This window comes from Monodelphis domestica, chromosome 6 (genome assembly GCF_027887165.1).
Source record: "Monodelphis domestica isolate mMonDom1 chromosome 6, mMonDom1.pri, whole genome shotgun sequence".
Lineage (NCBI taxonomy): Eukaryota > Metazoa > Chordata > Mammalia > Didelphimorphia > Didelphidae > Monodelphis > Monodelphis domestica.
In genome coordinates, this window is record NC_077232.1 from 230,087,676 (window position 1) to 230,111,782 (window position 24,107).

A 24,107-nucleotide genomic window follows, 5' to 3' on the forward strand; every position below is an offset into this window, starting at 1 on the left:
ATTAATATTGCAAAGTTTTTATGAAATCATCTCTTTCATAATTTCTTACAACACAATGGTATTCCATCACAGTTATATATTCTAATTGTTCAGCTATTCTCAAATTAATGGGTATCTTTGCAGTTTCTAGTTCTTTGGTGCCACAAAAAGATCTGTTACAAGGACCATGGGAATTTTTTTGCAACAGAAATAGTTTGAAGAATAACTCGTGTGTGTCCACCTCCAGAGAAAGAACTGATAAATAGAAATAAAGAAGATATGTTTTTATATACATGTATCTTTTTGTCAAATGATACCTTCTGTGGTATAGGGAGTGAAAGACTTGAGAATTTTAATGTAAAAAACAAATTAAAAAATAAAAAGATCTGCTACCTACATTTTTTGTACATGTGGATCCATTTCCTCTTTCTTTGAATCTCTTTGGAGTATAGGCCTATGAATGATATCTCTGGGTCAAAGGTAAGCTTGAACATAGTTACAAATTGCTTTACAGAACAGTTAGACTAGTTCACAGCTCCACCAACAATGCATTAGCATTCCTATTTCCCATATCCCCTTCAACATCCATCATTTTTTTCTTACCATAATCAATTTGATGAGTGAAAGGTAGTGCTTTGGAGTTATTTTAATTTGTATTTCTTTAATCATTAGAGATTTAGAACATTTGTTAAATATGGTTATTGATGTGGATAATATGGCTTTGATTTCTTCTTCTGAAAATTGCCTATTAATATATCCTTTGACCATTTATCAATCTGGAAACTCTTATTTTCATAAATTTGGCTCAGTTCCTATGTGTTTAAGAAATTAGACCTTTTTCAGAGCAACTTGCTGCTGCAAAAAATTTAATCCAGTTACCTGTGTATCTTTTAATTTTGGCTGCATTTGTGGAAAAAAAATCTTAATTTATTTAACCCAAATTATCTATTTTACCTCCTATGAACTACTCCATTCTTGTTTACTCATGTGCTTTTCCTATATCCGTAATTTTTATAGGTAATTTCTTCAGACACCACTAATTTGCTTATGATGCCCTTTCTATAAATCATGTACCTATTCTGAGCTTATTGGGGTATACAGTGCAAGATGTTAGTCTCTGCCTAGTTTCTGCAGGACTACTTTCCAGTTTTACCAATAATTTTTGTCAGATGGTAAATTCTTGCTCCAATAGATGAGATCCTGGGGTTTTTCCAATTCTTGAGCTACTGTGCTCATTTTCTTCTATATATTGCGTATCTAGATTGTTTTGCTGATCAACATCTCTATTTGTAATTCAGTACAATATTTTTTGACAATTATAGCTTTATAATTTAATTTGCAACCCAGTCCTTCTAGGCTGCCTTTCTTCCCATTTTTCCTTCATTGATTCCCCTCAATGTTCTTGACCTTTTGCTCCTCCAGATACATTTTATTATTTTTTTCTAGATCTCTACATTAAGTCTTTGGTAATGTGATTGGTGAGGCACTGGATAAAAAAAACTGTTAGGTGGTATTGTCATTTTATTATATCTGTTTGGCTTACACATTAGTAATTAAGAGTTATCCAATTATGTGGGTATCTTTATTTGTTTGAAGAATATTTCCCATGTGTTCTTGCAGGTAGACTCCCATGTATTTTCTACTGTCTGCAGTAATTTTAATTCTCTTTCTGTTTCTTCCCAATGGGTTTTGTTGGTAAAAACATGCTGATGATTTGTGAGTTTGTTTTATATTTGCTGAAGTTAATTGTTTTGAAAACTTTTAGTTGACTCTTTAGGGTCCTCTTAGTATACCATCATATCATTTATTTTAAAAGTGATAGTTTTGTTTTCTTGTTGCTCATTCTTATTTCTTGTCTTACTGGAATAGCTAGCATTTTAGTTCAATACTGAGTCATAATGATGATAATAGACACTCTTATTTCACCTTGATCTTATTAGAAAGGCTCCTAGTTTATCCTCATCATAGATAATGCATATTCTTGGTTTTAGACAGATACTACTTCATTTCCCTGTGCTTTATAGTGTTTTTAATAGGAATAGATGATGTATTCTTTCAAAAACTTCTACATCTTTTGAAATAATCATGCAACTTTTGTTTTTGTTATCAATATAATCGATTATATTTTTAATTTTCCTAATATTGAACCAGCCCTCCATTCCTGGCATAAGTACATCTGGATATGGTCTCCCTTCTAGTATTTTTTAAATTTTATTTTAAAATTTAAATTTTTTGTTTAGAAATTTATTTTAAAATTTTAAATTCTGTATCAATATTCATTAGGGAGATTGGTTTATAGTTTCATTTTCTACTTTGATTACCCTTAGTTTTGTTATCAAGAACCCTATTTGTGTCATGGAAGGAACTCAGTAGGACACCTTTTTTGCCTACTTTTAAGTAAGATAGTTATGTAATATTGGACTTCATTAGACCCTGTTCACTTCAAGGGGGATGGGGAGATGTCTGGCCTGAGTTTCTGTCCTTTTATGTCCTGCTGCTACTTCTGCAGCTCAGTCTGTGACAGTCTGCATGTTTCCAGTGCTTCCATAGTGGCATGATTCAGGGAGAAGTCTGCCACTGCTACAAGTTAGGTCTGTTGGTTTATTAAATGTAAGCAGAATGCTACTAGCCTAAGTCATAGTTAGCCCACTGGGAGGTTCTTCAGATTCAAGATGACTCAACTACATACTTCCCCTTTGGCTTGATATCCTGTCCTGGTTACTCCACTGCAGCCTTATATATAGGGCTAAAGTTATAGCTGAGGCACTACTCTACTCTTGAGTTCAGTACTCAGATAAGAGTTGACAATTGTTCCTTTCCATCTTGGGTATATGAACCAATTAGGTAATGGGCAACATTGCTGCCATATATCATCTATTCTTGATCCTGGCACTATTTCAGGAATCCTCTGGTTTCCTTGTCTGCCCTGGATGTCTTGTCTCAGCTCCCTTTCTATTCCTAAATGTTCTCCATCCCTACTGCTCCAGCAGTTGCTCCTAGCCAATTCATGCCCCAGTCCATACATTTCTCTCTCTTCCCAAGCTGCCTTTGGTTGGAAAAATGACTCATTATGACTTTTTTTGCCTTTTATGTTCAGAATTTGGTCTGGAACATTTTCTAGATTATTGCAGAAGAATTGTGCTGGGTAGAGTTGCAGGGAAAAAAATGCTTCCTCTCACTGATTCTACCCATTTCATACTTTCTAGAATAATTTCTTCACTATTTTCTTTCCTTCTTTTTACTCCAAACTTCCATTTATCTTCACAATGTCTCTCAGCCAATATTTCTCCAGTATCTATTATAGACACATATTATATAATAATATTGTGACCTATTCTATCCTTGTTTACTCTTTTGCCTCTTTGAACCCTTCTTTTTCCTATTATCACTTTTCTAGTGCTTTAATTGCAATGAAATAGAGATCAACCCTATTTTTAATGGGACAATAGAGATGACAGAAAAAGTGATTGTACGTATATTAACACAGAACCTTAAAACGATGCATCAGGAAAATATATGTAGTATCTGAGTTCACAAAGTAAAATGAGAAGTTAAGATAGAAACTTCCTCAAGAGACAGCAAAGAAACTGAGAAGTAGAGATGGGAGAGTATAGCATAAAGAGCACCATAACTTGGAGAAAGGAAGACTTACAGTCATTTCCCACTTTGAATACACGTTATGTGACCCTGGGAAAGTCAGGAGTTGGCCTTGGGTTCTCCAGGCATCTGTTTCCATTCTCGACTTCATTTTGTAGTGTCAAATATTTGTAGTTGTGCAGATGTACTTTTAGTCTCTAAGGCAAATGTCCATGAAATTTTAGAATGCTTTTGTTGTTGCCATAATTAAATCCCTTGTTCTTTAGCCATGGTTTTCTATTTCCCTGCTTTCCCTAGTACAATCACCTTTTACAGAATTTTCCCTAGCATTGTCATAAATCATAAAACCATGACACTTTCAAAAGACTATAATTTCAACTAATATATATCTGGAATATATGCTTAAAATTCAAATTCTCTTTCCTTACATTTTAAACATCTTAATTTAAACTTAGTTTAAAAGTATTTTTAAAATCTTTTCTTCAGGGGAGAGAATTTGAGAGGGAATGGAAAAATGATAGTAATTCAAAAAAGAGTGAAACAAACAAAGAAAAGAACATTGGTGATCTATTTTAAAAATATGCAGGAGAGAGAACAGCGAGACGGCACAGTGGATAGAAAGCCTGACCTGGAGATGGGAGATTGAAGGTTCAAATCTAGCCTCAGACTCTTCCTGGTTGTACAACCCTGGGCAAGTCACTTTACCCCAGTTGCCTAGCCTTTACTGTTCTTCTGCCCTGGAACCAATACTTAGGGTTGTTTCTAATTCAGAAAGTAATAATATGTGTATGTATACACACACACACACACACACATCACACACAGGAGAGGGTAGAAAGATGTTCATAAGGGTTCCCAGATGAGAAGGATAGTAGTAGACCTGCTACATTTAATTATATGTGTGTATATATATATATACTTTTTTTAAGAACAAGTTGCACTTAACTGAAATTCATAGCATTATGCATATATAATCTTTTTTTCCTTTGTATAAGGAAATGTAAACTGCTGATGTTATAAAGTTCATAACACTAAAAAAAGAATTTTTTCCAAATAAGAATCACAAAACCATAAAGCATATAAATGGAAAAATAATCAAATTACATTTCTTCAGATTGCCTAATTAAAAGAATCACCTACCCATATTTATGTCAACTTAGATAGCTCATTATCATTACTAAAATATGAAATTTAATCATTTACAGTGATATATGCCAAACAGTAATAAAATAGGTGCTCTACAAAATATTCTTTATTTAGAAAAAGATATCTTTGAATCAGTGAGCTGTTTTCTGTGTTTTATTCAAGTGTTTTAGCATTTTTCATCTGTTTTCTATATGTGCATGCATGTATATATTCTTATTATGCATGTAAAATAATAAGGTCACAGTACACTGCCAGAGATGGCAGAAGATAGTAAATCCTTTTTTCTTAAAAAGTCCATAATAGTAACTTCAGCCTAGTGTGATAGTAGAAAAAGACTGAAGAATGCTGAGGAATTTAATGCCAGCAAACATGTTCCCTTTGAAATGGCAAATTAGATGTGCAGTAAGATTTTGGTCACACTTCAAAGAATAATGCGCTGAGCTGGAGCGCCATCCTGTTTACTCTTGCCCTCCCCAATGAGGTTTCTATATGTTAAACAGGCTTTTGACTACTTCAAAGAATGTTTGAAGTCCACACTCCACATATCTCATGCACAAAGACAAACTTTCTCCCAAATTTCTGCTGCTAATATTATTTCTGCTCATTATGTTTATAAAGTAAGTAGAACCTGGCTTTTTTCCGTCAAATACTGAAAAGGGTTCCACTTTTCCTTTAGCTATGACAGTGAGGGCCGCCTGACAAATGTGACCTTTCCAACCGGAGTGGTCACCAACCTTCATGGAGAAATGGACAAGGCTATTACGGTGGACATCGAATCATCCAGCAGGGAGGAAGATGTCAGCATCACTTCAAATCTGTCATCAATTGATTCTTTCTATACCATGGTTCAAGGTAACAAAAGAATTACTATAAACTAATTTTGTGATTGAATATTTTCTAACATCATTCAAAAAAGGGCTTTTACAAAGAATATAAGCACCCTCCTAATAAGGGTGCCCCCAAACCCATCCTTTTCATAATAACCCTATAAATACAGTTTAGTCAGACTCACTGGAAAGTTACAAAACTCCCATAACCTAATTTGGTTATCTATTTGGGACATTTTTTTTTCAAGAAATGATGCCCCCTGAATTTTTTGATTGTTATTTTTACCAAACACTATTATTGCTAAAACAATTAATGACATTAAGCAGAGTGATAAAATCTTCTAAATGCTTGAAGAAATATATTGAAAATCAAATCTATCCAGCCTCCCAAGACAACACTTTGTTGATTGTATTGCCCATGCCATAAAAGTGAAGCCTCTGTTCTCTCAAACATAAAAATAATATTGGAGGGGAAGGGGGAAGCCCTAAGAATGGACGAGGATTGAGAATTCTAAATACCACATTTATTCTCCTTATACTCAGGCAAAACTTTTACAACAAGCAACAATACGGAAAATTATTTTTAAAATATATTTTAAAATAATGTTATAGCATTGTATATTATGATGTGTATAATATATAAATATATAATAAAATATTAAAATTTTTTAAAGAAATAAAAAGCATTATTAAGGATGTTTGGCTTATAAATGCAGATCATTCAAAATTTCAAAGGATTATTTTGTTTTTAATTGCACAATGTTCCAGATGTTTATTCCACATCCATGGTTCAAACATTTCTGCTTCATCGCTTTTTCAGATCAGTTAAGAAACAGCTACCAGATTGGTTATGATGGTTCCCTGAGAATTATCTATGCCAGTGGCCTAGACTCACACTACCAAACAGAGCCACACGTACTTGCTGGCACAGCCAACCCAACAGTGGCGAAAAGAAATATGACTCTCCCTGGGGAGAATGGCCAGAATTTAGTGGAGTGGAGATTCCGAAAAGAGCAAGCCCAGGGAAAAGTCAATGTCTTCGGTAGAAAACTTAGGGTAAGTAAATGTTCAAGAATGCCTTCCTAATCCTTTGTGTATTTAAGTGCCCAGTGGGCATGAAAATTACCCACTGCTGAGCAGAGGCACTGGAGCTAGCTACCAAACCTGCTTTCCATTTTCAATATAATGAAAGGTAATTTTGTCAGGAAATATTTTATGCTTGAAATCTATAAGGGAAAGTTGTTGTCAAGGTTGTTGAAAGTTTCCCTTCCTAGAGCAGCCCCCACAACTAAAGATTATTATTTCTAGGACCCCCAATGGTATCACGATGAAATTAATCCATTGTAAATCCAACTTTAGCCATGCTAATGAATAATTAGACTAATTGATTCAGCAAGATAGTTTAGGTTTCTATTTATATCAGTACACCATGGCTTCTCTTCTTCATACTTCACCCTGGCCAGGTCTGACTCCCTCCATTGAGGATGCAAAGATTTTTTTTTAAACAAGCTATAATATGGAAACAGGTCTAAGTTGGTACTGAGAAGGGCCCAAGTGATAATCCACAAAATGGTTAACTGAACTTCTACTGTACTCCATTTGAAGGTGACTTCTCTCTTGTCATTTGGCTTCTCTTCCACCCCCCTCCCAATTCTCCTAAAATAGACCTTGAATCGACTATAGATTGCCATCTTCAGACACTAACTACTGCTTTTGTATTATTAATGGGACCCCCTATTTTTATTATTGTTCTGAGAAATACTCTGGTAATTCCTATTTCTGCTCTCAATGGCATAATTGATTTTTTGGTAAAATGTCCCTCTCTCTTTACCTTCACAATTTTGTAAGGCACTTTCTTTTCCCTCCCTATCCTACAGTAGGCCAAATATATCTAGCAGGCAAACTATGATTTATGACAGCTATTTGGTAAAGACAACATAGATTAAGTACTCAAAACTAGGTTGCCAGGAGACCACCTTAGGACCACAACAGACATCTGAGTTATTAGAATCGAACCTGATTCATTCATTCTATTAGTAAATACACTGCAGTTTATCAAATAAAGGTGAATAACTTTAGACAGTTTTTCCTGACTAGTATTACATCACTTGCCATTTTGTGCAAAGTCATTACAATCAAGGGAGAGACTCCAGAACATAAAATGTGCCTTTTAATGCCTGTTATTTTTTGGCTCCCCAAAAGTTTATGTTTTTTCTCATACCCACAGTAGCAATTATTCACCTTGGCAGTCCCTCAGGGTGCAAAAATATCTACCCAACTCTGTCACCATCTACTTACACGAAACTAAAAGAAGCAGTGAGGCAAAAATGGTGGCAGGGACATTATTTTTTCAAGGAGTTTGCTAATAGCCATCCATCAACAGTTGGCAGAAGAACACTGGAGTTGGTTCACAGGCAAACTACCAACTAAAAATGGAACTTCAGAAATGTTAACGTCTCCCTTATCATTCATTTACCCTCTAAGAAAGGATATTCTTTGGGCTAAGGGACTTGGTTCATTCATTCATTCATTCATTCAACAAATATTTGTTAGTTGCATGTTTGGACTGCTGCCCCACCACAAAAGGGGGAAAAAACCCTATGAATTACAGTTTTAAACTGGTAGGAAAACAAAGGTGAACCCCCCCAAATCCCTGCTCTTAAAGATTTTACAATCTACAAAGAACATTTATTTGTGAACAGTAGGTAAGCAAGGGTTAGACAAGGGAGAATATGATAGAGACAAAAGAAATATCTGATTAAGTGCTTTAGGAAAATATTTTCCTTTCAGGTAGCAAAGGAAAACTTTGAGGAGTGACGTAGAACCTGAGCTAGGAGACATGAGTACTATTGTTACCCTTGTAGCATCTTTGAATAGAGTAGGGCGAACGTGTCAGACTGTGCAGGCTGCCAGCCCAAACCAAATTAGTCAATCAGTAAATATTTATTAAGTTCAAATTATGAGCCAAGCTTTATACTGAGGGTGCAAAAAGAGGCAAAAAACAGTTCTTGCCCTCAAGAAGCTTACAATCTAATAGGCTTAATTAATTAAAAAATTGAAATGTAACCAGGAAATGGTTAACAAAATAAAAAATACAACAGAGATAATGTGGATTTGTGGATTTCTAAATTAATGTGCTGTTTGCAGTAATCCTGAGTTTGACACTATTGGATAAGGGAATAGGGTCAGATATCATTCCTGTGACTTCGGTGGTATAAGGAGATTCCCAATGAGCAATATTCCTTCACTAATAAAGGCTGGTAGTTTCTCTGCAATTCCCAATCTTAGAGAGGTTCCTGAAGCATCATGACATTATGTGACTTGTCCAGTGCCAGACAGCCAGTAGACATCAAAGGAAGGACTTGACCTTAGGACTCCATAGTTCCAATGCCAGCTCTGTGTCTACTCTATCTTTCTGGCTCTGGAAAAGACTCAAGTCTTTAACAGACAGGATAGATTGACCACCTACAGGGGCAATGTTCTGGTTATTAAGCCTCTTGTAGAGGGCATGGTGGGGGTGACGCTATGACTCTTTCAGTTATTTCTATTATGTGTGCTTCTTCTCTAAGTTAAGGTATCATCTGGCTCTATAGTTTGAAACTCATTTTTATTCTTATACCCCAAAAGAGACAAATATCCCCAGGGATCACTTTCCTCCAAAAAAGAAATAACTGATTGAATCTCTGATGAGTTTATTACCCTCAAATTATCCCTCTCCAAGTCATGCTGGGTTATCATCTAGATCCTGCCCTCCATGTATGATGTTGTACCCCATGATACTGTCCAGTATCCTTTTTCTTTACATTTTCTTTCACTGGTCTCATCAGCAATCATGTGTTAAACTATCTTCTCTATGCATATGACTCCTTAAGTCTTTATATATCTAGCCCTACTTTCTCCTGAGGTCTTTTAATTATCTCTAACTCAACATATTCCTCCCTTATCAGTCTTCTTCATGCCCAACCCCTAGTACCTTTGACTGATTTTCATATGGAATGGTTTCAAGTCTCATTAACACCCTGATTACCCTTCTCTGGATATAATCCAGCTTGTCGATGTCTTTCCTAAAGTGTTTTTGCCAAAAACAAAATAACACTTTAGATGTGGTCTTACTAGAGAAGAATACAGTGGATTGTAACCTCTTTCAATTCTGTCCACCTTGCTTCTGTGAATAAGTGCTGGCTTAATGTCACAAGATTTACTCATGTAGCTCTTATGGTATGGTAAGAACCTCCAGCTACCTTTTCTGTGAAACTATTATCTTGATATGCCTCCACTATTCTGTATTTAGCCTCTTGAAATTTTGTGCCCAAGAGTAGAAACCCATACTTATCACCATAAAATATTATTGTACTAAATTCAGCATGTTCTAGCCTGTCAGGATCTTTTTGTTTCCCGATTATTTAAAGCAACATGTGAGCAATCTGTTCAATTTCATTATCATGATATCTTTGCCTTCTTCTAATACTGATGCTGATAAAAATGTTGAACAGAGAAGGGCTTTGGGGAGATCCCTCTGGAATTCCACAAGAAAACTCCCTCCTGGGTTGATATGTAATAATAACCTTTTTTAGAAGTTGTTAATTCAACTAGTTCCAAACCTACCTAGACACACTCTGTCCTTCCATTTGATCCATAGGGCTAAAGAAAAAGACTGAAAAATGCTTTGCAGAAATCCCAGGGCCCTATGCCTATAGCATGGTTTTTAAAAAGATAAAAATCTCTTACCTTCCATCTTATAATCAATACTATATATTGGTTCCCAGAAGAAGAGCAGTAAGGACTATACAAGTGGGGTTAAATGACTTGCCCAGGGTCACACAGCTAGACAGTGTCTGAGGCTAGATTTGAACATAGGATCTCCCATCTCTAAGCCTAACTCTATCCACTGAGTCACCCCCATGGATTGTTTTTTTGATGGATCCATACTAGCACATAGGGATGACTGCTTTTTTTTCCTTCTTAATATTTACCAACTATCTCTTTAAATCAAGATTTTTTCCATAAATATAAATTAAAGCCTATTTATATATAGTTTGAATAATTTAATTTCTTTCCCTTGAAAAACAGAGACAATATTTTCCTCTCTTCAATTCTTTGACCCTTCTTGTGTTTGCCATATTCTTTTCAAGATCATCAAAAGCAGATGTTCAGTAATCACACATGATATTTCTTCTCTAACTGAGATATAATTCATTCGGGCTTGGTGACCTGGAGTAGTTAATGGCCATTGTGTGTCTTCTTTACATCTTATCACTAGCATTAACTCTTAACAAATAGTGTTCTTTATTTTCAAGTTTAAAGGTCGTACTTTCTCACACAGCCAAAAAAAAAATCAACAAGGATTTTTCAGTATGCAATATGTGCCAGGTAGTGCTAGGCACTAGAACAAAATAAGAGCTCGGTAGAAAGTTGGGTTGTTTCATTCTCTGTACTTGTATCCCCAGCAACTCTCAGAGGCTTAATCACTACTGGTTGGTTGATTGATTTTATCATCCTATTAATCCCAACTGTCATCTACCTCTGGCTATCTCTCATTTAAATTTGCTCTTTTCTTGAAATGAAGAAAAAGGAGGAAGAAAACTATATAAGCCTCCAAGAAGTAGAACCTCCCGGAGAACTGAATTTGAATAGCCATTTCTCTTTGCCCGAGTCCAGATGATGGGAGCTCTCCAGTTTGGGAAGAAAACAGACAGTGCACAGAGGCCTGGATGTTGGTTTCTTTTTAAATAGCAAAACCAGGATGCCTCAGCAAGACTTCTCGGGAAACATACGATTTTAAATGGCTTGTTCACTCACACTGAGAGGAGGTTTCCATCTGATACGCTTGATTGCTCTAGTTGATATATTTGATTGCTCTCACATAGACAATGCAAAGATCACAAGGGAGGGTTTCTTATTTTCAAGATAAGATTGGATGTGCCGGCTTTGACTACTAATTTCAGTCCTGTAAAGGGAATAAGGAAGGAAGTCGAGAGAGGAAGTGCTGACATGGGAATTTGGATTAAGAATTGAACTGAAATGTTCAAAAAGCACAGAAAGGGACCGAGAGGGAGGTGGACACTGGATACACCATCATCAACACAAATGAGACTTGACATGTTCCTCATCTGTAGCTAACTTCAGACTCCTTTTTGGCCCAAGCTCCATGTTCTTTTTTTCTACCTCTCATTATTTTTCTTCTGCTAAGACAGACCTTCTCGTTGACTTTTAAGTTATCAAATTTAAACTGACTAAAGGCATAATCCTTACAAGATCTAAATTCAACCCTGGAATCCTGTGTTTGCTGTCTCTATCTCACTGCCTGCCTTATTCAGAATCCAAATCAAGTCCTGGAGAGTAGATGTCTTGAAGAACACTGTACAGTATACTTGGAATCATTCATTCAATGGGTGTGCATGTCTTTTCTGCTTCCAGAAAGGTGATGAAAGAGAAAAAGTAATGATGACACAGAAAGTGAGATTTTTCTTTTAAACCCTTAACTTCCATCTTAGAATCAATACTAAGACAAAAGAACAGTAAGAGCTAGGCACTAAGGGTTAAGTGATTTGCCCAGGATCACACAGCTAGTTAGTGCCTGAGGTCACATTTGAATGCAGGACCTCCTGTCTCCAAGTCTGGCTCTTTCCACTGAACCCCCAGCCCCTAAAAGTGAGATATTAAGCAGAGAACCAAAATTAATCCAGAGGAAGAAGAAATTTAAAATTAGACTTATCCAAAAATATCTTTTGGCATGATTTTTTTAGGGAACTAATGAAATGGTAAAAATGCTTAGAGAAGAGTTTTTCTCCCTATTCTATCCATTTGCTTTTTTTAAGAGACTGGTAAAATAGCAATGGGGAGGGGGAAATGATTTTTTTAAAAGGCAAGCCATAAGCCAACAAAAAGAAAATATATTAGAAAATGAGATATAGATCAATCAGAAACAGTAAAAAGAAAATGGAATCATAGAGCTCAGGGAAAGCACAAGAAGAATAAAAAACAAAGTGATTCCTTATCATGCATATAACAAAATCATAACCATTCTACACTGAAAGAGACCCCAGTGATCATCTAATATAACCATACCTGAACAGAAAATTCCCTGCTATATATCCCCAACAAATAATCATCCAACCTCTAGATAAAGACCCCAAGTAATAGGTAAGTGTGGGCTAAGTATGCCAACATTCCCCAGAGGAACATCCCTCCTCCATCCCTACCATAGGCTGGCATACCCAGATCAGAGTCTTTTGCATGCTTTTATAAATTAATCAAAGAAAGACTATTTTCTAAGCTCCTTCTGTGTGCTAGGCAGCCCATTCCAATTCCATATAGCCCTAATTGTTAGGAAATGAATCTTTACACTGAGCCAACTACCCCTAGTTCTGCCTTCTAGGATTAAGGAGAGTAAATGTGTGCCCTCTCCCAAGGAGCAGTCCTTTCGACACCTGAACACAGTTTATAGCCAAATTTTCAGAAGTAAAAATATTTGCATAAAACACACATTGTGTAAAGGTTGTTTTTCTTTGTCTGACACTAATACATGACTAATACAGAGTGTGTTTATTTTTGTCAGAACTGAAATTTAGCACTTTCCTTGAGCCAAATCAAAGACAATTTATAGCACTAAATAACCATATTAACCTTAGAAACTGTTAAAGAATGCAGGTGCTTAAAAGACCATTAGTGAATATTTGAAAAAGACCCAAGAAGTTCTATTTGGGGAACTAAATATTCTGATTTTTAAAATGTGGAGCTGGGTAAACAGTGATTATAAAAGGTGTGTGTATAACAGGATACGGACTTCTTGACTACTACAAGCACAGTCTAAAGCAGGATGAATCTAGTACCCACCTGTATCAAATTGGTTCCCTGAAGAAAGGGATCAGGAGACGGTTTCCATTTTAGAACTTTAACATCCCATCCCCTATATTCATTTTCTCTGTCTATCTGTCTCTCTGTCTCTCTGTCTCTCTCTCTCTCTCTCTCTCTCTGTCTCTCTCTGTCTCTGTCTCTCTCTCTCTCTCTCTCTCTCTCTCTCTCTCTCTCTCTCTCTCTCTCTCTCTCTCTCTCTCTCTCTCTCTCTCTCTGTCTCTCTCTCCCTGTCCCTCTCTATCTCTATTTTCTCTAGATATATATCTTTCTGTCTCTCTGTCTCTCTCTCTCTTGTCTCTCTATCTTTCTCTGTCTCTCTGTCTCTCTGTCTCTCTCTCTGTCTCTCTCTCTCTCTCTCTCTCTCTGTCTCTCTCTCTCTCTCTCTCTCTCTCTCTCTCTCTCTCTCTCTCTCTCTCTGTCTGTCTCTCTGTCTCTCTCTCCCTGTCCCTCTCTATCTCTATTTTCTCTAGATATATATCTTTCTGTCTCTCTCTGTCTCTCTCTCTCTTGTCTCTCTATCTTTCTCTGTCTCTCTGTCTCTCTGTCTCTCTGTCTCTCTCTCTGTCTCTCTCTCTCTCTCTCTCTCTCTCTCTCTCTCTCTCTCACACACACACACACACACACACACACACACACACACACACACACCAGCCATGTTACCTTTCTATATCTGTTTCAAAGTCAGTCAACCGGAATACTGTAACACCTGCCCCTACCTTCCTCATTTTCCTATAATTAGCCTTGTGCCATCTAAAAGTTGTTTTGAATATTTCCATGACAGACACTATCTAAAAATGGTGATGTAGTTCAGCCCTACCTCAAAGAGCCGCACCAGAAAAAAAATGATCTGTGGTCCATTATTTGAGCACGGGGCAGCATTAATTTTGTTGATCTTTTGTCCCCCCTCCAAAAAAAAAGTATTAAGAATGTCTTTATTACCTGAATGGGGGGTTCAACATTTAAAATGAATGATATCAAATTACGTGATTCCTGAAAGCAGTGGTGAAAGAGAAGCCTGTCCAGAATATGGGCATCTCTTGTATTTTACCTACTGTTTGCAGTGCCCACAGAGAGGAATGCAGAGGAGCAGGGGCAGGAAGAAAAGCTGATCCATTAATCCTCCATGAAACGCTGCCTGCTGGAAAACACAGAGGGTGGGGGTCCAAAAGCAGTGGGAATTTCTGTCTAAATCCTAGGCTTGGGTTAGGAATGTGAGAAAAGAGAAGGGGTACCTTCTAATTCTTTCCTTATTACATCAACTTGAAAGAGGATAAAAGAAAACATGTATGTGTTCTGTGTCTGCACCAAGTCCCCACCATCTGGATAAAAGTGAAGAATTCAGACAGCCATCCAGATGTTTTGTCTACATGATACCAAATATCCATATGCTTACAAATGCCCACATGTTCGGGGTGGCGGACCGCATGGTCAGCAAGCCTAGCCACATGCTTCTCTTTTCTCCTCTTGTTTCAGTGGTGTGCAGACATGGGCACAGACAAAACAGGTGGGAAAGAAGCCAATAACATATTCTACTAGCAGCAAGGATATTAACTGACATATTAACAGCATTTTACAGTTTTGGGGGAGCTAAAACAAAAACATGCAAAGTTACTAAGAGGCAAAATGGACCCATTTTGCTGTGGAGACTTACCCAGTAGCCTGGGATTTGAACCTAAGTCTTCCAACTCCCAAAACACCATACCGCCTTTCTATAACAAAGGTTATTAGTGTCAAAAAAGGGGGGGGGATTGTCCCCTTGCCAGGGACCATTTCCCAGATCTATCTCTCCTAAACCACTGTAATACTAAATCTAAGGATCTTCTGAAATTCTAACCTGTTGAGTTCTGAGTAGAGGAAGCATCTGCGAAGATAAAGTGAAATAAGAGAAAACCAAAGAGAATTGAAAAACAAATGAAAACTGAGGAAACAGATTGAGTCGGGGGAGGAGGAAAGACAAGAAAATGAAAACAGATGGGAAAATAACAATGATCAGCATTGTGCATGAAAAGATGTGGTACGTGTGGGATCACCTAAGAGAAAGAAAAAAAAGAGAGAAAGTCTAAGAATGCAGTTTTTTAAAGTTTTAACTAAGAAAGGCAAAAGCCAGTACAAAAACTTTTTTCCCAATCAACTAAAAATTTTGTGCCGATATGGCTTGGAGAACAGGAGCCTGCTAACCCAATTTAGTGTAGTCATGAAACCCAATCTGCCTCATTTATCGCTATATAATTTCATGGGGATTATTATTTCCCTCTTTTTGATGTCAGTTCCAGAAAGGGGGCTCCTATTTTTGTGATCACTTATTCACATCAAGATGGAAGCATGGACAGTCCAAATAATTGACTGTCTCAGAATCAAAGCAAATAAAAATCATAGAATATTAGAACTATAAGGATGAATATCCTCTACAGATGAGGAAACTAAACCCAAAACTGTTTCATTGTTGCCCAAGAAACACAGGTGATTAAGTAGTAAGACCACAGTCTAGATTTGAAGACTGCCTATCCATTGTTTTCCCCATACCACCTATTAACAATAAATGTTAGGGAAAATTTATGTGTAAATTTGATACTGGAATAAAATAAAGGAAAAAAATTTTAATTAAAGAGAACTAAAGCAGAACAAAACAAAACAAAAACAATAAATGTCTGGGTATCTACCATCAGGTATTGTAGGGGTGATTTATACCCAGCATATCTGCCTTGTAGGAGCTTCCAAACTAATTGAAGAGATTAGGTAAATAACAATAAAATGTGTAACAGTTGAAATAACATATTATAAAATAAATAACTGCTGAAGAAAGTCAGAAGAGATAGAGTGATGTCACTTGAGGCTAGCGTCATCAGTGAAGCTTTTTTAAAGATGGTGGGATTTGAACTATGTCTTGAGATACAGGATTGCAAAGATGAAAATCTCCTAATTCCAACTCCGAGACTGATCGCTTCTCTTCTGTATTCTTGTGCTGCTCAAGAAGGTTGTTTGTTTTTTTTTTTAATTCTCTAAGACCACTTTGCCACCAGAGCATTAAGTTCCCTCTGGACTTAAACCTTGACCATTTGGGGACAGGATGCTAAGTCAGCACTCTCTTTGAAGAGCCAGTAAATAGGAAAAGCTTCTTAAGGGTTATTGTAGAGCAGGAATTAATGTTTTTTTTTTAAAAAAGTAACTTAAAGAAAGTGTATGAAAAGCAACTTTAGACTGGATTTATCATCTGGTCATAGCGGGGTTCCCCCCTTTCCCCCCTTGCTTTTTAGAGAAAACTGATAGCAAGGTCAGCTGAAGCTACTTGCAGGTATCAGCAAAAATTAAGCAAAAGATTTCTATCAATGAATGCAGCTAGGACCCCAGTCACATAAAATTGAAATTTCCTCTTTCATTTGGATATATAATTTTGGAAATTAAGTTCTTTCTCTAACACTTCACCAACAGTTCATTCCCAGGGTATATGGAAAACTATTCTCTGTGTTTATATTGATTCAGTGACAATGGCCATTAGACTTAGTATGGATTTCCAGATCTGCCCATGTCGGTAGTACAGGCATTATAATGTGCCTTGAGCCAGATTTGTAAGTAGATTGCAATGCTCACATGGAGTTGACTTGGATTCTGAAGCAGGTCTCATTTCTCCAGATTTTGGCTAAAATAATAAACCCATCTACCAGGCTCTGACTTTCTGGGAGGTCACTTCTCGACTTTTTTCATTAGCAGTCATCAATAATATGGCTTCCAATTCATTGTTCTACAGAGGAAAAGTTGAGTTTATCACTACCTTTTATTTACTGTCACTGTGATTAATTTCCATTTGCTCAGTAATTACTTGCCTCTGTTTTACACTGCTGGTGAGACCATGGGTAATTTAAATGGTTATTCCTTCTGTTGCATCTGTGTCCTCTAAATGACATATGCCTTTAACAAACTCTTCAGCAAATTCATTTTAGTGTGTCTCTTAACCTGTTGACTAAACTTTGAGAAATTTAATTGAAAAGGTTTTGAACAAATGCCAGGCTGTCTCTCCATTTAATGAAACCTTTTAAAACAACCGTTAATCTAATGTCTTGTGCTTACACCAAGAAGTTGCTAAATTAATTTACTGACAAAGGGAATCAATCATCATAAATGGTGTTTAAACAATAGTGGGGACTTTGAAGAGTAATAAGGAACTGGAATTAGAATAACATGATTTATTTTATCATCTTGTTTGTTTTATAAAAGGTTAATGGCAGAAACCTCCTTTCAGTCGACTTTGATCGAACAACGAAGACAGAAAAGATCTATGACGACCACCGTAAATTTCTGCTGAGAATTGCCTACGACACATCAGGACACCCAACCCTCTGGCTGCCGAGCAGCAAGCTGATGGCTGTCAATGTTACCTATTCATCTACAGGCCAGATCGCCAGCATCCAACGAGGAACCACGAGTGAAAAAGTAGATTATGATGGCCAGGGAAGGATTGTGTCTCGAGTCTTTGCAGATGGGAAAACATGGAGTTATACCTACTTAGAAAAGGTAAAATCTACAAACCAAAGATAAATTAGGGACGGAGAGACAGAGGGGTAAGAATGGCAGGTCAACATATCTCAGAGAACTTCGTGGACCCAACTATTTGCTTTCTTTTCATTGTTGTTGCTTGAGGGTTTTATTGTTTTTTATTGTGACCTTTAACATCAATAAACAAGCATTAATTACTTGCTATGTGCTAGGAGCTATTAAGCACTGGGGCTACAAAGGCAAAAATTTGGTCCCTTCTCTCAAGGATCTCACATTTTAATAAGAGAGACAACAGGAAGACAATTGTATACATACAATGTAAATAAAAAGTACTGGGGGTTGTTGGGGGGTAGAAATGGCCTTGAAAGCCCTCTGGGATTTGAACTGAGTCTTGAAGAAAGACAAGAAGCAGAGGTAAGGAGTGAAAAAAAGGTGACTGCATAGAACTGCAGCCGTGTAGAATGGAGCAGGCTAGTGGTGCCAGATCATAGCACTTCCACACAAAGCAGTCATCATCAAGGCAATTTAGTATTGGTTTAAAAAAAAAGACAAAGCTAAGCCTTGTGACTGGCAAAGAGCTGGTCAGCACTAAGTTCCAATTGTTATTTTAAGTATTAAGTATTTTAAGCAAAATAAGTTATTTAAAGTATCTAAGTATTAAGTAAAATTGTTATTTTAAGGTATGTTGGTACAGCAGCGATGAATTTCTGTTAGTGAAGTAGCTTCTCCTTAGTTAAGTCCTATTGTGTGAGCCCCTCTGAAATGCCTGATGTTATAAGCCAAGAAGCAGAAACTCTGCCCACCTCCCAAGCTTTTATATCAGAAACATTGGCAAATAAAGCCCTGATCAGAGCTAGGCCCTAATTGATGCAAATAATGGAAGCCATGAAGCAGTCACAGAATTCAGGTGCATACTAAATGTTTATCGTTGGACTAGAACCAATGACAATATTTAATAACTTCAAATAGTACAAAATCAAATCCATGCAACCACTTCACAGGATTTATTGTTCACACCAATCAGGACCTGCGTGTTTTTTCACTTAAATATAATTCTTTGCTGACTCTTGAATGTTTGAGCAAGTCTACAGATAGCACAATTAAACATGTTCCTATCAGAGCTTCAGTCCAACTAAACTGCTGGGTGATTGGTGCAGTTACTGAGACCCAAAATTTATTTGGGAAATGAGAAAGCACTCAAAGCTGGAAACCACAAGAAATTAGCCTGACAATAACTGAGTCCCTGTTGTAATCCTGCAAAGAGGCGCAAGATGATAAAGAAAAAAGAGGGCAAAAGTATCACTTACAGTAGTAAGGCCTGTATATAAATATATTTCCATCACACAATCAGATTAAGTCTCAGAAGGTCCATTTATTTATTCTTCTCAAGTCAGCCTTAGCTGTACCCAACCTGGAGTAATTGTAGGCACTCCACTCTCTTAGGCATAGGAACTGGCCACAACCTCCAATCTGGATACACAGCTTCATTTAATCAATTTTCACATTGGCCTGTTTGACAAATACTATGAAAATTAGGTCACACTTAATTTTATTATCCTTCATTCAGTTTACCAAAGTTCTAACCCAGTACCACGTCATTGGAGAGGTAAAGCAGTCCAATGGCCCAAAGTGCTGGGCTTTGAATCAAAGACTAAGGGTTCACTTCCCACTTCTGACACTTTCTTACTAGGAGACCTTGAGAAAGTCATGATTTTTTCTGCCCTTCAGTATCCTTATCTATTAAGTGAGGATGACGAGCTTCTGCCCCATAGAGTGGTTGTGTAGACTGAAACTCAAGATGTAACATAGTCAGGAATTACCACCATCATTCCAGCATGCATCATAGATTTCAAGCTTATAAGTAACCTCAGAGACCATCAAGTTTTTCCATCCTATAAGAGAGGAAAAAATAATTAAGAAAAGTCAAGCAATTTGCCCAAAATCATCACACAGCTAGTAAATGTCTAAAGGAAGATCTGAACCCTGGACTTCCTGACCCTTCTCCCAGTACTCTCTCCATGATATCCCAGAGGTAAGCCTGGGTTTGTACTTACCACACCTGTACAGCATAAATTCTGGCAAGTCTTACTAAGTTGGACTTGCTTCGAGTAGAGACCCAGTGACAGATGGACTGTAAACATTTCCCAAGGATCAGCCTAGCAAAGCTTAGAGAGGCTCATTACTACATCAGTCACAAAATGACAAAATATTTCAGCCACAGCAACTCTCAAAGATCTTCACCCAATCAATCAACAAATATTTATGAAGGGCCCAGACTCTGTGCCAGGCACAGTCCAAGGTGCTGGAGACCCAACTGTAACAAGTAAAGCAGCAGCCCTTACTTGCAAGGGACTTACCTTCTATGGAATAAATATAAGGTGAATAAATGCAAAGTAGTTAAATATAAGGCAATTTGAGAGGGATGGTATTAATAGCTGAGGACATCAGGAAAGGCTTCCTGGAGAAAATGGTTCTTGACCCAAACCCAAAGAAAGAGAATTCATCTTCCTCAAGGAGGGAGAATTTGCCAGGCAGCCAGGGAGATAGGAGGTAGAGAATGGGAGGAACAAATAAAGAGCTGTTTGGCTACATCAGAGAGTGCAGGAGGGGAAATAATGTCCAGGAGGGTTAGAATTCATAAAGGCATGCTCAGTAATGATGGAAGGGAGGGCTCACCCCAATGGAATCATAGATCATCAAAGTGCTAAAGTATTATTCATGTCATAATTTTATATTTATTAATTAACATTTAAAGGTTATAGAATATTTAAGGGTTTAAAAAATTCAAATATTGTTTTTATTTTTTTAAATGACCAAACTGAGCTGGAAGAGCTTAAAAGGTAAAAGCAGTTGGTATGTCAGAACCAGGACACAAAATGAATCCTTTTGTCTCCAGACGTGACACCATAGCTCTAGATATCTTAAGAGCCTTTCTAAAAGTGCTTAAGGTACTAATAGAAGAATGGACAAATTAGTTTTCATCACCTTTAGAGAATTAAACTCATCATCATTATCAGGATAGGGACCATGTCCCATGATTTCATTGACATGATGAACTCCCATATGAGGAAACAGCCTACATCACCAAAGACTGATATATTCTCTCCAACCTAAAGTCTTAGGGTTCAAGTGATGTATCCACAGTCTGCTAGGCAGTGGAGTGGCTAGAGTGCTAAGCCTGGAGTCGGGAATATCTGAATTCAAATGTGGCCTTAGGCTCTAGCTGTGTGACCCTGAACAAGTGACTTAACCCTTTTACCTCAGTTTCCTCCTCGGTAAAATGATCTGGAGAAAGAAATATTCTCCATTATGGTTGCCAAGAAAACCCAAATGGGGTCCCATAGAGTTGAAATGACTCAACAACAACAACCCATAGTCCCATCACCAGTATGTGTGAGAGGCAGGGCTTGAATTAGTCTTCTTAGGTCAGCTCTCTAACCCTTGTGCTCTTCTCCCTCTTCTCCAACAAGATAGGAATGATCATTTTACAAATGATTTTTATGTAGCACATGACTAATATATCACACTTTACTCTTTTCTTCTTGTTGAAATACTACTCAAGACTCAGGGTTGAATGAATATGGGTTTCCTTGATAAGGAATTCTTTGCCCCATTCTCAAATGTACTTAGAAAAATGGTTTCAATATGTCTAGAGCTGATTGTAGGGGGATGGAGAGCATCTTGGTAAATAATTGCTAACTATGAGTAGGAATTGCATTTCCCATATGCTGTTTCCTGCTTGAAATATTGTCTTAGAACAGCTTCTCTTCTGCCTGTCTTATGACTTACCCAAATCCATTGACAATCTGCTGTTTGGCCACAAGTGCCTGGGAAAAGAATGGCATAATCATAACAAGGGGCCATATTGTGAATCTCGTGCTGCTAATTGCAAAACCCCTCACAATTAAGCATCCAAGTAAATTGGGCAGGAAATCATTAAGAATACGTAAGGTCAAGGATAACTCCACTGAAACGAGAATTATCCTCTCGAGTGAAAGGTTTTATTTTGTTGTCACCAAATCTGTTTTTATTTTTCTTCCTCCCACGCAAAGACAGGAGGCTAAAATATGTTCTCTCTTTACAGTCAATGGTCCTCCTGCTTCACAGTCAGCGGCAGTACATCTTTGAATATGATTTGCTAGACCGGCTTTCCGCTATAACCATGCCCAGCGTTGCTCGTCACACCATGCAGACAATCCGATCCATCGGCTATTACCGAAACATATATAACCCTCCCGAAAGCAATGCCTCCATCATCATGGACTATAATGAGGAAGGGCTGCTCCTGCAAACAGCCTTCCTGGGTACCAGTCGAAGGGTCCTATTCAAGTATAGGAGGCAAACGAGACTCTCAGAAATTTTGTATGATAGTACAAGAGTCAGTTTTACTTATGATGAGACAGCAGGAGTTCTAAAAACAGTGAATCTCCAGAGCGATGGTTTTATCTGCACCATTAGATACAGGCAAATTGGTCCACTGATTGATAGACAGATTTTCCGCTTTAGTGAAGACGGGATGGTAAACGCACGATTTGACTACAGCTATGACAACAGCTTCAGAGTGACCAGCATGCAGGGTGTCATCAATGAAACGCCATTGCCCATCGATCTCTACCAATTTGATGATATTTCTGGTAAAGTCGAACAGTTTGGAAAGTTTGGGGTTATTTACTATGATATTAACCAGATCATTTCTACAGCTGTCATGACATACACTAAACACTTTGATGCTCACGGCCGCATCAAGGAAATTCAATACGAGATCTTCAGGTCCTTGATGTACTGGATTACAATCCAGTATGATAACATGGGACGAGTAACTAAGAGGGAGATCAAAATTGGACCTTTTGCCAACACTACCAAATATGCGTACGAGTACGATGTTGATGGACAACTACAAACAGTTTACCTGAACGAGAAAATTATGTGGCGGTACAACTACGACCTGAATGGTAACCTGCATTTACTGAACCCGAGTAACAGCGCACGCCTGACCCCTCTTCGCTATGACCTGAGGGACAGGATCACTCGATTAGGTGATGTTCAGTATCGACTGGATGAGGATGGCTTCCTGCGTCAACGAGGCACCGAGATCTTTGAATACAGCTCCAAGGGGCTCCTAACTCGAGTTTACAGCAAAGGCAGCGGCTGGACTGTGATATACCGCTACGATGGCTTAGGGAGGCGGGTGTCAACCAAAACTAGCCTAGGACAGCACCTCCAATTTTTTTATGCTGATCTTACTTACCCCACCAGGATTACTCACGTATATAACCATTCGAGTTCAGAAATTACATCCCTCTATTATGATCTACAAGGACATCTCTTTGCCATGGAGATTAGTAGCGGGGATGAGTTCTACATTGCATCAGACAACACGGGGACACCCTTGGCTGTCTTCAGTAGCAATGGACTTATGCTAAAACAAATTCAGTACACTGCCTATGGGGAGATCTATTTTGATTCCAATCTTGACTTCCAGTTGGTGATTGGATTTCACGGTGGCCTCTATGACCCACTCACCAAATTAGTCCACTTTGGAGAAAGAGATTATGACATACTGGCAGGACGATGGACAACACCTGACATAGAAATCTGGAAAAGGATTGGGAAGGACCCAGCTCCTTTTAATTTGTATATGTTTAGGAACAATAATCCTGCAAGTAAAATTCATGATGTGAAAGATTATATCACAGGTAATTATATTTTTTTCTTTTCAAAGGTGAATTAGTCTAATGACTACACTTAAAATTTTTTTAAGTTTCAGTTGATTTAAAAAAAACTTTTCATCCCCCTTTAACATAAAGACACCTAACATTCCATTATTGTTGTTTTCCAGAGTGTTGGGGTGGCGGGGTGTGGGGGAAAGCCAGTGAAAGTCTGGTGACATTTAAGCAATGTATCAAACTCGGTGCAGGTCAGTGGCGTTTTCTATCCTCCATCCCCACCTTCAAAGCTTGCTCAGTAGGGAAACACTATGTTTCTCTTAACATGGGAATAATGCCATATACACAATTACGTATCTTTGGTCCCACTTTTATTCAGTGAAACATTATCTTCTACCTGGTCAGTGCTAGCAAGATTAAAACCTGTTTGCCTTTGAGTACCCAATATATGTTCATTTTATTCTCTAGTCACTCCATAGATAAATACATATAAATGTATTTAGAAGTATATGTGTAAATATATTACATAATATATGAGCATATA

General features: G+C 37.5%; 1 protein-coding gene across 6 annotated transcripts in view; it reads left to right on the plus strand.

Moving 5' to 3' along the window:
* TENM3 (teneurin transmembrane protein 3) overlaps positions 1–24,107 on the plus strand; it is a 3,501,974-nt gene that overhangs the window by 3,467,636 nt on the left and 10,231 nt on the right. For all 6 annotated transcript variants that reach the window (XM_056802938.1, XM_056802939.1, XM_056802942.1 and 3 more), the window contains 4 exons: positions 5,399–5,574; positions 6,370–6,605; positions 17,619–17,915; positions 21,982–23,593. In XM_056802938.1, the coding sequence (XP_056658916.1) occupies positions 5,399–5,574; positions 6,370–6,605; positions 17,619–17,915; positions 21,982–23,593 (2,321 nt within the window). The remainder of the gene's footprint in view (positions 1–5,398; positions 5,575–6,369; positions 6,606–17,618; positions 17,916–21,981; positions 23,594–24,107) is intronic.